Source organism: Temnothorax longispinosus, chromosome 6, assembly GCF_030848805.1.
Source record: "Temnothorax longispinosus isolate EJ_2023e chromosome 6, Tlon_JGU_v1, whole genome shotgun sequence".
Lineage (NCBI taxonomy): Eukaryota > Metazoa > Arthropoda > Insecta > Hymenoptera > Formicidae > Temnothorax > Temnothorax longispinosus.
This window is the reverse complement of record NC_092363.1, coordinates 3,977,163-3,992,331: the sequence shown is the minus strand read 5'-3', so window position 1 is coordinate 3,992,331 and position 15,169 is coordinate 3,977,163. Positions and strand designations below refer to the sequence as shown.

General features: G+C 32.8%; 1 protein-coding gene across 1 annotated transcript; it reads right to left on the bottom strand.

Annotated features, from left to right (window-relative positions):
• Window positions 1–914: 914 nt before the first annotated feature.
• LOC139814421 (vitellogenin receptor-like) lies at window positions 915–14,554 on the bottom strand. Its single transcript, XM_071780673.1, has 32 exons — window positions 14,447–14,554; window positions 13,009–13,078; window positions 12,656–12,825; window positions 11,916–12,053; window positions 11,685–11,793; window positions 10,495–10,635; window positions 10,195–10,314; window positions 9,992–10,117; window positions 9,685–9,903; window positions 9,094–9,259; window positions 8,448–8,649; window positions 8,166–8,357; window positions 7,956–8,076; window positions 7,678–7,821; window positions 7,307–7,577; window positions 6,971–7,197; window positions 6,641–6,793; window positions 6,421–6,560; window positions 5,928–6,055; window positions 5,431–5,627; window positions 5,085–5,266; window positions 4,577–4,851; window positions 4,075–4,373; window positions 3,509–3,751; window positions 3,288–3,440; window positions 2,978–3,123; window positions 2,806–2,900; window positions 2,444–2,675; window positions 2,155–2,332; window positions 1,749–2,037; window positions 1,501–1,636; window positions 915–1,294 (listed from the first exon to the last, which is right to left on the bottom strand). Exons 2-32 carry the CDS (start codon window positions 13,073–13,075, stop codon window positions 1,193–1,195), a joined length of 5,361 nt encoding a protein of 1,786 aa, XP_071636774.1. The 5' UTR covers window positions 13,076–13,078; window positions 14,447–14,554; the 3' UTR covers window positions 915–1,192.
• Between the last annotated feature and the right edge of the window lie 615 nt (window positions 14,555–15,169).

The window sequence follows — 15,169 nt, the reverse complement described above, 5'->3', positions numbered from 1 at the left end:
AACGGATAATTCATGTATGAGAATATACATAATGTTGATATAAATGAATGTATGTACAAATTTTTTATAGCCTCTAGTCTTGTATAAAAATTACATCATGCTTGAGCATGTTGCAAATTTGAAATGGAACATGCAAAAACAATTAAGAATAAATATATTTTATATAACAAAAACACTTTATATAGCCATATTTTACTTTTCATCATTTACCCATACCCATGAGGAGAATTTTAACGACTTCGATTCTAGCATTGTCCGCTTGAAAGCGGTTTCCAACATCGAAAATTCTAGTAATTTGGACAATTCGTATTTATATACTGTTTGAGCTCGTGACCGGCCGGACAGAACAAACCAACAAGGGGAACACTTTTAGATTGGAATCCAATAAAGATGTAGCAGATATCAAGCTCTCTCAGCATCTTGATTACGCGAGTAACACGCAATACTCATTAATAGTGAGAGTACAAAACAAATATCAGTTAGCTGCTGAAACGGTGGGCGATATCGAAGTTCTAGACAACATTCCGGTCTTCCGTGATATCAAAAGAGGAAGCGTGTTAGAGAACGAACCCCGAGGAGTTCCTGTGATGCAAGTGCGAGCCATTGACACTGATGAAACGTCCGCTAATAATCAGATTAGCTACGAGTTGGAAAATTCAAGGACCTCTTTGCCATCGACCCGCAAACTGGTAATATCACCACGTTAGTGACATTCGACAGAGAAGTCAAAGATATCTACAATGTAAAAATAATAGCAACGGATAATTCTCCGAGTGCTTTGTTCAGAACCGGCGAGCACAATAAAGGACAACAGGTGTTCCAAATCGAAATCGCTGATAAGAACGACAATCCGCCTCGCTTCACCCGGCAGTGACGGAATGCATAGGCTAAGAAATATTCACGTTTGATATAGATATTGTAGAACATGGCTATACATAACGTAACCCATTTGGTATACTTAACGCATAGCGATTATGATTAAGTACATCCAAGTGTCTGATTGTGAATTACGTACATAATATCTATATATACATTACATTTATAGGCACATTCACCAACAGCGTCTTGTAATTTATAATACTAAACATTAAGAAATGTTTAGTCATGTAAAACATCTTGTTAACTAACTAATAACTTTTTCATTTTTACACATTAACTCTTGAGATATTTCCTCGACTGTAGTTGAATTATTTTAATTTGCGAAATATAGCAACGCGCTTTTTTTGTCTGTCTCTTCGACATCCTTTTCCTCCGAGTATTCATCTGATCTATGTGTGCTATATTCCATTGCAGTCTACAAAAGTTGAATATTTAAATCTGCAATAACTTATTGCATCTGAATAGCGCTCTTAATTAATAGCTGTTTCGTGCATAATCGTAATACTCCACGTGGTTACACAGAAATTTAAATAATACGTATTGTGATTAGACAAATGTAGCTGTATACGACATAGTCGTGTAAGACAATGTCGCGCGTCCAAGTGTAAAATTACTGCTTACCTTCAAAAATTTTTCATCGATAGGATTAACATATTCGTGCTGTCCAGGAGCTAAATCTGTGGCTATCGAGTTGAGTGTTACTTCAACCTCGTCGCTTCGATCATACGAGGGATTTTGGAAGCGAATGCTGCTGCAGCTATTACACAACATTGTACGATATTTTTATATGCGAGTAATAATTGTATATTACACTTAAAGATCGATTTCTAGTTAAATTTAACACTATATAAAATAAATTTGGGACGTACCTTAAATCGCTTGCTGATTTCGATTTTAATCTGTTTTTTTGATAGTAGTAGTAAACACATAACGCCAAAACACAAACTAACAATACGATTATTGTTGTGCTATAAACGCCACTTGTATTCCGTGTATTCCTTGACGAGCTACTGCTTCTAGGAGCATGTTTCACCTCATTCATTGTCGAGCAAGTGCTATTGGACTGTATCGGTTGACCATCTGAACAAATGCATGTTGCGTTGTCCTTCTTCAGAACGCACATATAGTCACAATACTTTCCGTCGCAAGGATTTTTACCTACCGAATAAATACATAATTTAATTTTACTTCGTAATTCTGTTAAGATTAATGTATATACGTGGATAGGATTTTGATTTCGAGATTATTTTTTTTAAATATTATATTTATACCAACCGGAAGGTTGTGTGGAGATATGATGAATCGCAAAATACTTGTGAATATTATTTGTGCCTAGATCTATCGTTTCGCACTGTTTTTTACCATACAGCTTACAACTTTGCAGTTGACCGTTCGAACCCATAAACCAGTAAAGCGACTGCTCATACATACCGATGCCTAACGGACGATGTATCTAAAAAAAAGCAAGGAATATATTTACAAAGAGCATGCGAAATGCTTATATTTTATATAAAATGTTTTTGTTGTAAGAGAACGGATTGACATAATGAACCTATTAACATACATTTGTTAGTAAGAACGTGCTATTTTGGCTTCCATCCAAATTAGATGATTCAATGGTTCTCAGGTAACTGTCCGACCAATATAATTTAGATTTTATATGATCGATTACCATCCCGGTCACGAAGCCTGTATGAGAATTGATCATCTTTATGTCCAAGCCCATCATATCTGCTCGATATATTTTGCTGGACGGCTGGACCGTATCCCAAGTGATTTGAGTCCAGAATAGCAATCTACAATATCAAGAACGATTTTGAAATCTAAAATTCTAATGTCATATTGATGTCTATTAAATTGACATAAATCCGTTAAATAAACGACTGATAAAATAAGAAAACTGCAAATAGAATAAAAAAGAATTACTTGTTAATCGGGTCAACTATAAGGGACACTACTTTTGCCTTATTATCTTCTATCTTGACCAGCGTCGCACATATTTGTTTCTCCAAATCGCATACCTTTAATTAATTAATTAAATAAATATTCAGATCACGATATTCTTTTATTGACTTCATGTTGAAAAGAAGTTATATACCTTAATCGTATTCGGCCGGCCGTTATCAATAACGTAGACGTTACCAGTAATCCAATCGACTGCGAGTGCCTGCGGATGCTCAACAATCCTAACTGTGCTTATTTCCTTCGTTGCAACGTTGATTTTTTTAATAGTGCCGAACTCATCTGCAATCATGTTTTTCCTCAATATATAATCAGATAATGCAAAATTCTTTTGAAAGACGCTTCCAATCTGTTATTGGATGGGAATTCTTTGGATCTTTATGTCCTCCAGACATATTGTGTATTAATAAATGACTCGATACATAAGATTGAAACAAGAGACTAACCGCTACTCCAATAAGCAGTGTCGTGGATCGCGTTCACGTCGAGACCGCTTACACTCGAGTCCGTTAATGAATCAATTATTTCAACGAAGTGTAAATTAGACGAGATCCTCCTAATATCATTCTCACTGGCGGTAATGAATTCCATTGTCGGTCCTAAATAATTGTCAATGATGTTTATTACTTTAAATGACTTGCACAAACGTTTAATTAAGATCACTTACCGATAGCTCTGCAAGAAACTTGGTCATAACGGGGAATATATCCGTCGTAGCACGAGCATTCGTAAGAGCCCACAGTGTTCCGACAAATTTGCGAGCAAACGTCCTGTTCGCATTCGTTTATGTCCTCGCAAGAAATCATATCGGCAGCCAAGCGATATCCATCCTGACAGCCGCAAGCTGCGCCTAATGGTGTCTTGTAACATACACCTTTACAATAATTGTCCCTCCTCGTACAGGCGCTCTCTACACATAAAAATATAACGCATCTGTGAATAGCGTATATTAATATAGCGTTATATACTAATATACAAAATATAATTTTCTTAGATATATAATTTTCTGTCTCTTTTAATTCGTCAATATGTGGTAGTTTAAAACTGTATAATATAATAGTATAATATACGTGTATAATATAAGTATATTTCATAAACTTATAGTGAAGAAAAGATGATTTCCACGAATTTTTCAAAGGCAAAAAACACTCCGGATACTTTGTTAAATTTCTCATCAAAATGATATTTTTGGCAGGGACAGTTTTAATAGCGCAGGAAAGATTGACTACGTACGGCATTTTCCGTTTTCATCGCTACCGTCTGGACAATCTCGATTACCGTCGCATACTTTGCTGTATGGCAGACAAGTGCCGGCAAAACACTTGAATTCGTCACATTTGCCAGATTCGGTGATCATCTTTTTATTGCCGTCGCAGTTCTTCTCATCTGAATTGTCGCCGCAATCGTCGTCCTTGTCGCATACCCAAAACTCCCGAATGCACTTCTTATTGTCGCAGGCAAAATATCCCTCGGAACAAAGATTGCAATCGTGCTCGTCATCGTGTCCTGGACAGTCATCTACGCCGTTGCATCTGTAAAAAAAAATCAATGTACACAGCACATTTTTAGGATTGAGATTGTAGTTTTCTTCCAAGAATACGCTGTGACTATTTGCCTGCGCAGCAGTCCGTAATTAAAAAAAAATCTTCACGAAAAAAGTTAAAATAACGTTCCAAAATATTCGTACATATTGTTCACCGATCCACGCTTATATATTTTAAAACGATCGACTCACCTTACTTTTTTCGGGAGACATAAATTAGTGTTCAAACAGTGATACTCATTCGCGGTGCAATTAACCATGTAATTTAGTTCACTTGAGCAATGTCTCTCGTCGCTGCCATCGTGACAATCGTCGATGCCGTCGCACTTCAGCGAAAGAGATATGCAATTATCATTGGCGCATTGGAAATACCCATCTTGACATCGGTTCGTTGATATTGAACTGATATTGACGATTGGGTATTGTTGCTTACAGTGTGCTTCATCCAATCCATCCATGCAATCGGGCTTGAATACAAACACGATTATATAAAATGATATTAATATATGTTGCAAATGAAGAAATCAATCAAAAAGCTTATATATTTTGGTAAGAAAAATGGTCGTTTCTACCCATTTTGTTCTGCAACTTCCTTGCAAGACAACAAGTTATTAACGTTCGGTTTCTTTTCTTTACAGACCGAAGTAAATACAGCAGGTGCATATTAATCGTATAAAGTATTAACATAATTGTTATCTACCTGGCCGTCGCATACGAAACTGTTCGGAATGCAATTACCCTCGTTGCACATGAATCTGTCTGGAGCGCACGTGCGCGATTGGCAATAATTAAATTGCTCATCGCTATAATCGCCACAATCGAAAACGCCATTGCATGCTTTGGCATCCAGTATACAAGTTCCATCGCGACATTGAAATTCATCTAAAAGAAACATACGTTAAGCGAATAAACGACTGTATGAGTTTGATCAAAGTGCATTCACAAAGAGAAAGATCACGAGTCTGTTCAGATATTCGTTCAATGTTCGCTTCGTTTGATAAGATAGAACAAGAATGCATGTGTAACGTGTTTGTCACTGTAATTACTTTTTCTGCACTTCGGTTTTTTGCAGTTCTCCTCGTCCGACTGATCGGCGCAATCAAAATGCGAGTTACAACGACCTTTCGAACTGATGCACTCGCCGTTTTTACACATGAACTGATCTTCCTTGCAACGTTTCCCCTTTTCCTTGCAATCTATCGTCTCGTCTTCACCGTTCGGGCAATGCGCGATACCGTCGCACCTAAGTTGCAGATTCCAAAGATATTCATAATATTCACGTCACATACGGAATCCATAAGAAACAGAATAATAAATATTTCTCAAGTTTGTAGAAAAAAAAATTAAGTACAAAGATGCGGAAATTCAAGACAAGTTAGCCAATATTGATAAATTCGTAAAAAGAATAACATATTAAAATGTGTCATAACTGAACATTATAATTGTCAAAGTATCGACAATCTCTAGATAATGAACCTATTATCTTTTATTTTGGATTATTATTTTATTATGGATTATGCATAAAAATGCTAATTAAACATACAATTGCTCCTTTTTTATGCACACGTTGTGCTCGCTGCATTTATATTCGTTCTTAGGACATTCATGATGCAAAATGCACGTACGATTGTCATTTAATGATAGCTCCATTCCGGGAGGACAAGCACAAATCTGGAAGTTTAATCATCACGTAAAAATTACCTTAAATTTCTTCGACAATAATATAGTAATAATATAGTATCGTGGATAAGATGACATCGAAGTACCAACGTTTTAATTGCATAGGCAAGGAGGAGGCTATTTGAGTCAGTTAAAAAAAAATTGGATAAAAGATTTTTAAGGCAGAAAGGGACTTTTCAAGGGTAAGGAGGCTTTTTGAATTATGGAGCTTTTTAGCTTTCTGTCTCGAAAATTTTCTATTTGATTTTGTCTTTAACCGACTCGAATAGCCTCTTCTTACCTTATGAGATGCTCGCATTAATCGAATAATTAGCACATGAATGTATCGCCCTCATGCATTGACTTTGCATACTTACAAATGAAGTAATGGAGGAAAGCAAACACACGTGTGAGCAATTTCCATTATTTTTCTGACAATCGTGCTCCTGTTTAGCATCTTTGCGCAAAGTTGCCACAAGTGGCATCGTTGATCGAACAGTAAGGTCATCGGGTATATCTAAAAAGATATCATTTTATTGACTATCCATCCTATGTGTATACATTCTACGTTATTGAACAAGCATTAATCAAACTCACGGAACGCAACAGCCTTATGGTTCGAAGCTGCTTTAAAACTTGTCCAGTATAATGCTTTCGGTTTCAATCCGTTTATTTCAGTCCAAAAAATATTGTCACCGGCGACAGTAAGACTTTTAAGCGTCTTCAATCCAGTACGAAAAACATGCGTGTCTAAAAATTTGATGCTGGATATTATCACAATATTCGTATTTTTAGAAATAAAATATTGCAAATATACATATAATGATATATATCATAAAATTTAATTTATTAATTCAATAATATATATTTCAAAGTCTATCTCTGTGAAACAAGATCCAAAATAAAAATAAAAACTAAAATACAAACCGTTATTCGAGTAAGATAAGATGGAACCAGCTTTCGAATCACTCAGAAAGAGTGTTCTACTGTCTCTATCGTAGTACATTAGTGTGTGTATACCTTCCAAGTTCTGCATAACTAACTTTCTTTCACCAAGTCCGTCCATTCTCATTTCATATATATAATAGTCGTTGTTCGTCGTTAGCCGCCATTCTGACATTTCTCTTACTTTTAGGAACAGTACGAACATCTTGCTACAATATATAATATGCAATATTATATATTATGTATAACTGCTTTATTAACAAACACTGATCACCATCTCGTAAATGATAAGTATATATAATCAATTTAACGCCGTACCTTTCTTCGGGCGCCAATGCAATAGATAAAGGACGATCTTGAAAATAATGAATGACCGTCATTGCCAAGGTTTTTACATTGTATACCTCGATAGAGTTGTTTCGTGTATTTGAAATATACAAGTTATTGCCAATGTAATCAAATGCTACCCCTTCATATGCCGTATGGATCCTCATAATGTTTTCAAAAGTATTGCTGACTGGGTCATAGCGCATGACGTCTGATGCAAGTCTGTATTTTACCTGTGTAGTCTTATATATAAGCACCTGGCCTAAAAAAGTTTTAATTATTAAAAAAAAGTTAACACTAAAAATCGATTGTTAGAGATCGCTGCCTGTAACATTTTTGGTAAAATAGCAATTCTGATATACCAGAGAGCGGATCCGATAACATGTTCTGTACGTGGGATAGTGAATTTGAGATATTTGTCACTTTCGGCTTTCCCAACCATTCATGATAGTAATTTATAAATGCTTTGTCTGTAACGATCAACAAATGCTGCTTCTTCTTGCTATCTGAAATTATACTTTTATGCTTACTTAAAAATAATTAGAATTCGTTAACATTAACAATCTCAATTTTTCTAACGCGATATATGCATTAATATGTTCTAAAGATTTGGTGTTTTTCCTTGTTTTGCCAAATTTACCTCGACAAGTATGATTGTCGGCATTTAATTCCTTATCCAAAGTACAAGCGCACGTGTATCCTTTCTTCTGATTCAGCAAGCACAATTGAGAACACGGGTTGGACTTACATGGATTATCAATCTGAAATTCGATTAAATGATAATGACAGGCCTTTTACGACGTATTTTTTGTAATGGGGAAAGTATATAATCTCATAGTACGATGCGTACCTTGAGCTTTATCGCTGAGTGATCGATATGTATGCCATAAGGTTTATTTTGCGTTCGATGTAAGATGCGCCAATTCTTTCCAGAAAATTTATTGCAGGACTGTATCGTATTAGATCCCCAATCGCTCCAATATAATGTATTTTCGAAGACCCCCAACGCGTATGGCTCTTGAATTATATCATGTTGTACGATCTGCGAATAATTGAATTATAAATTCAAAATTCAAAATCTCAATTATATCTTAAAATATTATATAATAAGAGAAAAGAGCCAAGCACTTACTCTTCGATCAGTGCCATCTAAGCGTATTGATTCGACTATATTTGACTTAGAATCCACCCAATATAATCGATCATTTGGATAGTCAATAGTCAGGCTTTTCGGCCAGCTTAATTTTTCAGAGATAAATGTGCGAATGTTTTTGCCGTCCATTCCCGCCACTGCTATACGTCCATTGGAATCGCCATCGCTCCAATACATTTTTCTATAAATGTAATACACGCTCAGTATATTTACTTTATTATTTACTTTATTATACGTCTATGTTCTAAATTAAAATTTAGAAAGCTAATTTAATGGTTAATCGAGGCTACGAATAAAAATTATTTTATTTGTATTTTATAAAATAATGTTATATTGTTAATTAAATTTTACTTGTAAAACTCAAATTTCTAGAGTTCTTAGAATAGATTAGATTAGATACGAAATAGAATAGATTAGAATAGATTTAAAATAAAATATTTCTACAAATATCACTAATATTAAGAACTAATAGTAGTCCTCTGTAAGCTCATGAGCGATAAAGCAACTAGTAAAATTTAAGACTTTTTCTCTCTCTCTCTCTCTCTCTCTCTCTCTCTCTCTTCTTATAAAATCGTTTGCTTGTTACAACAGAATTTGAGCATAATTTTTACAAGGTGATATTTACCCACGGGTTGGTAATAAAGTGATTCCGGTTGGTTTAACAAGTCCATTGACTAATACAGTGCAGTTCGTGTCATTGGTGCAAACTCCAATACGATTGTAACCCTCATCCGTAAAATATATATTCTCCGTGATCCAATCTATGGCTATTCCCGATATCATCGACAAGCCTTTATATAAAAAAGAAATATAAAATTTAGAAGATATAATGGAAAATTGTATATTATACGATTTTTATTTTAAAATATGATATTTTAAAAAACTTGTTCTACAAAAAATAGACGCATAATTTTATATATTAATTTAACTATAATTGTTAGAATTATTGCAGCAATATAATTAATATTGTCACAAATTATAAAAAATATAATAATCAATAATTATTATATTTATTATAATTTTCATTATACATATATTGACAATTATAATTTTTATTATGTTATTTTATTTTATATTGCCAAATTAAGCAAATAGCACGTGTTAGAAAGTTATTTCTGCTTATCGCTTTGCAAAGGCTCTCTCTCTCTCTCTCTCTCTCTCTCTCTCTCTCTGTAATTATATCTTACATATTAAATGTCATTAATACGATGCCTACCTGTTGTAACGATGACTTCGCGACGACTCGCATGAAATCCAATTTCTCTTACAATGGTTTCGCTGTTTTCTTCCATATCCGACCAATATGTGACATCGTCGTTTGTAGTAACTGCGACCGCACGATTTAAGTTTATCGCTAATGTAAAGGTAATTTTCGAGTCGACATACATTCCCTTGACCGAGGTGCTTGTGGAGAACGTCAGCGTAGCCTCACCACCTAAATTTCACAGAAATGTATCGCGTTTTTATAAAATCTAATATAAAATAAATACGCGCCGTCGCACGTTACTCGCAAATTAATTTACCACGCGCTTTGCAAGTTTTCTTGTCGTTAAGCAGGGAGTAATCCTCTTGACACTGGCATTTATACGATCCTAGAGAATTTATGCATTCTTGATCGCATATGCCATAAATTTGACACTCGTCGATGTCTACAAAACAAAAAAATTATTAAACGAACGAGATATAATTCTCACGCCTTTATCACTTTTATCTGTCACAGATTTACCTTTGCAAGTGCGATTATTATTTTGTAATGTATAACCCGGTTTACAGGTACACACACTTCCTTTAGGAGTAGCCTGGCATTCGTGGTGGCATTTTGCTGATGTGCAATTAGATGATGTACCTGAAAGAAAATTGAATAATGTAATATTATAACAAGTAATATTATATATTATCACGCCAAGATTATAAAGACTTAATTGTAATTAAAAACAAAGGCAATAATAATTAAAATGCGTGGTGATAAAGATGGTGCAGTAAATTAGTAAATAAAACATGTTAAAATAAAACGTAGCATACTCACAACCAGCACCTTCATCTGACCCATCGCCACAGTCGTCCTTTTTATTGCATACTGCGTTAAGAGCTATGCATCGTTGATTTCCACACAAGTATTGGGACTTCTCAGTTTTACAGTCGCTCGCGGATGATGTTTTATTTGCGCCTGAAAAAACCACAAAGGAACATGTAAAACAAAATTCTTTTTATATAATAATTATACAATTTCCGTATCATCTTAATTAATCTTGACATATTTTACAGAATGAAGTCACCCTCTTGAGTAACCTTCAAAAGGTTTTAATCACTCGTTATTAAAAATTATTATTTAAGTTTATTAAAAAGTTGTTAACAAAAGAAGTTTCATAAATAGAATATAATTTTTACATGGGTTTGCAATTTCGACGCAAAAAGCAGATCCATCCCATATCGTTCGATGCTTGTATTATACTTATTATTTACGATTTGCGTGGAAAGTTAAAAAAATGTGGAACCGTACAATGATAGGCCTCAATTCGCACTGCAAGCAGTGGATGGTATAAGGTAAATCTCTTTTTGCGTGGAAATTGCAAAACCATGTAAAAATTACATTCTATTTACAAAACTTCTTTTGTTAATAACTTTGGGATGGACTTTGCTTCGCATAGAAAGTTGGAAATCTAAGTGGAATTGTGATAGAACAATTGATAGTTATATATGGGACGACAATTTTATTCAACATTTAATTAATCTAATGGATATATCGAATTCACTGTATTCAAAAATGCATTCATCATGTACATTCTTTTAAACATAAATTCAGTGAAATAGTTTGTGAAGTGGTAATCGCGTATAAACAGAGGCATCATGCATCACACAAGTGAATGGGTGGGAATGTAGAAAGAGGGAAGTATTATACGTGTACTGTTAATCATTTTTTAATATACACTTGAGTGTCGAAAAAAATTAAGTTTCATTTATAAAACTTATTTGTTAGTAACTATATAATAAAGAATGAGTCATGGCTAAAACCTTCTGAAGGCTACCCTCTAATTAATGTCTATATATATCAATATGTAATATATAATATCAATATATGATATATGATATATGTATATATATAATATATAATATATGTCAAAGTCATAAGAAATGGTTCTTCATTCGGTATATTTACCGAACACAATTTCTATATTGTTCTATTATTATTAATAATCTATATTTATAAAAATTTACTGCAATTCCATTCGTCGCTGCCATCGGGGCAATCCTTGCTGCCGTCGCAAACAAATTCTTGAAGTACGCAATGTTGGTCGTTACACCGGAACCTGTCGGTGCAATTCAACTGGGCAACAAAAACATAATTGCGAATTTATTATTATTTTATTTCAAGAAGATTGGTGCAAGTAGAAAAGTAAGTAGAAATATAAATGATAACACGCGGAAAATCCGAGCCGATTCACTTACGTCACGCACGCAATTATCGTACTCATCACTTCCATCCAGGCAATCCTTCACTACATCGCAAAATTTTGCTTCTGGTATGCACTCTTTATTGTTTTTGCATTTGTATTGATTTTTTTCGCATGTAAAACGAACAGATGGCTAAAACAAAAGATATATATGTTCCTCGGTACTTCGTGCACCCGTACTTATTAATTGTGTTGCGTGTCCAACGTAACGTTAAGCATAAGAAATAAGACATTATTCTTTCGATTGAACTTTATTCAGACATTGATATAATATATAATTCAAGCGAATGTTATATCATGCATAGAGCTATTCCTCTTACGTAACAGGAATGTAACGGAAACTGAGTTTTTTAAGTATCTAAAGATGAAGCATATTGTTTTAAACAATTCTTTATTTTGCAATATCTTTTTCAAAAGATAAAAAACTTTTTTTGGGGAAATAATCCGTCGAAGAAATTAATTAAAAAAATTAACTAAAAGCTAAAAGCAAAGACTTTAAAATTTTTAGCATAAAAAAAGTATATAATGGTTAGACATATGATTTGCAGTTAAAGATTCTTGGGAGCGTGTACTGGAATTTTAAGGTAAGAAATTGCAGCGTATGATGTGCGATTTATTTGTAAGAAATACAAGCTATTTGTCTTAAAAACCTATATCTTGATCAATATCGTAGACTTATAATAAAAATTTTGATGCGTAACTAGCGATAAATAACATGAGCTGTATAATACTCACTTTGTTATCGAAATCATCAAATTCGTCGTAATAGTATGCGTCGCAGTTTTTTTCATCCGAACCATCTTTGCAGTCTTTAAACTCATCGCATCGGAATCCTAACCATACGCACTCGCCATCGTCGCACGGCCACTTGCCGGGTGAGCATTTGGGTATATAATTTTTCGACGCTTAAAACACAATTTTTGTTACATTGTCGGGGTATTTTGAAATACAAATAAAAAAATAATATAGCTGCAGGTAGACTTATTCTGATACGTCAGCAAAGCAAATTCGAACGAAAAACGGGCATGTCAAAAAAATTAATTTGAGATATTGAATAAAAGTTTTGTCTTATAGAAATATTGTCTTACCTGGAATGTGACATTTAGAAAGACATAAAAAGCTGCATGTAAACAACAGCACCACAAGACGAGACATAATCTGCAAACGAATACGTTAAAACTTAATTCCGTTAAAACTTAATTAATATAAAATAAATTATTAGGATTTACTATAATTATTTGTTGCTTTTCTAATTGTTTTTTCATCAAATCACTTTAATACCTTGAATATGCATCAATAATAAACCCCATATTTCTAATAACTTTTCTGTTGAAGAAATCAGCCGAGATCAATCATGAGACGTGGTACTTACGATAAACAAATTTGTAATAATGAATTTAACGTGGTGTGATAAATTTAATGTGATAAATGTATAATCATGATTCGAACGATTCAAAAAATTTGAATATTTTTTTGGAGAATCAAATCCAAATTTATGAACAAATCCGAATTCTGTTTCTCGAGGTTCAGTAATCAATTCTTGAAAAAAAATTTAATTGTATGTCATCTGGGTATTAAATAAAAAAAAGTTACGTATTATTCAAGTGTGAAAGTGTTTTGAAAAGAAATCGCATTCAACTAGAGATTTTTAAGCTGCAGCATTCAAATCACTATTTATAATATAATATTATAAAAAATCTATAATAATATATAATTGTAGTATTTTTATTATAAATTCTACAACAGAAATTATACAACCTAATAATCAAGGTAGATTAAATGAAAAGTTATAATATTTATCACATAATCAACATGTAATAAATCTAATAAATTGCAAACAACCATTAAAAAGTTGTATTAAACATAAAAGTAAAATTGTGTTTATGTTTAATTATATTATCTGAAATATTAAATTAATGAATTTTATGAATAGTATATTATACTATCTACACAAAGTCAATTACAAATGTAAAGAAATTTTGATCAGAAATTCTCCAAAGATTGATGATATTTACGTCTTATCTTTGACATTATATCCTGCTTTTCACTCATGAAAAAATACAGCATAAACGAAAAGCGACTAATTACGATACTCATAACGAAAATTCTACTAACTAATCACATTTCTTCAAATATCTTTAAATATATTTTCTTCAAATATATTTATAAATCTCTTGCAAAATTAAAATTGAAATTAATAAATTGTCAATCAAGAAATGAACACACACGTAAAATGATTGAAATTTAAAGTGTCATATGTTACGATGCTAAATTTTTATAAATATACTGTATATTAAATTTATATTCAAATATTTAAATATACTACGTTATATTACGTTCTTTAAATATTAAAATGCAATATTTTATTACCGTGGATATATTTTAAATGTCGTACAAATGGTCCGATCAAAAATTGTTGCATTTAATTATAAATGTATAATTTTGTTAAAATAACGTGCATATTTATTTTGGGAGAGTGCGATGTGTAACGCAAATTTTATTAAAAAAAGAAAAATGTGTACTCACAGTGAATGGAGGTTCTTGTATACATGTAAGGCTGAAATATAATTTTTGTATTTTAAAAGAAGAAAACACGTCTGGATGTGGTTGCGACGCCGGTTGAAGCGACTCTGATACGTTGGACGTGGGACCCGAATACGTTCGTACGAAGTTTCTTGTTTCCACCACACGGGAATATTATCAAAACTTGAAAGGTCGTTGCTGACAACTTAGGACAACACCTCTAGAAATCTCAAATAATAGATACTTGACGATGAGATATATATTAAAATTCTTTCAGTTATTTCTCGAAATTAATTCAATATAAAAACAATTTTACTTTTAATTTTAATATAACTTTTTAATGATTTAACGATTTACAATTTATTAAATTTATCACATGTTGATTATCATATCTAAAATGTAATAAAGATTATAATTTTTCGTCTTGATCTATCTTGATTTTTTTCCCGAAATCCTCATTCTTATGGAAAAAGTTACTGTAGTTGCGAAAAAAGCACACAAAACTTTAGCAATTAACTCTGTAATATTTACTATAGTTTCGTGTACTTTTTTTCAAAACTACAGTAGTCTTTCCGTAGTAATTTTCCGTAGGGGCAGCCAAACGTATGGAAATTTTACAGAGATATAATAATAAAGATTGGAGCAAATTTAAAATTTCGAGAAATATATGTAAAACTGGAAATACATAACATTTTAATAAATAAAATAGGAATAATCGATTTCTAT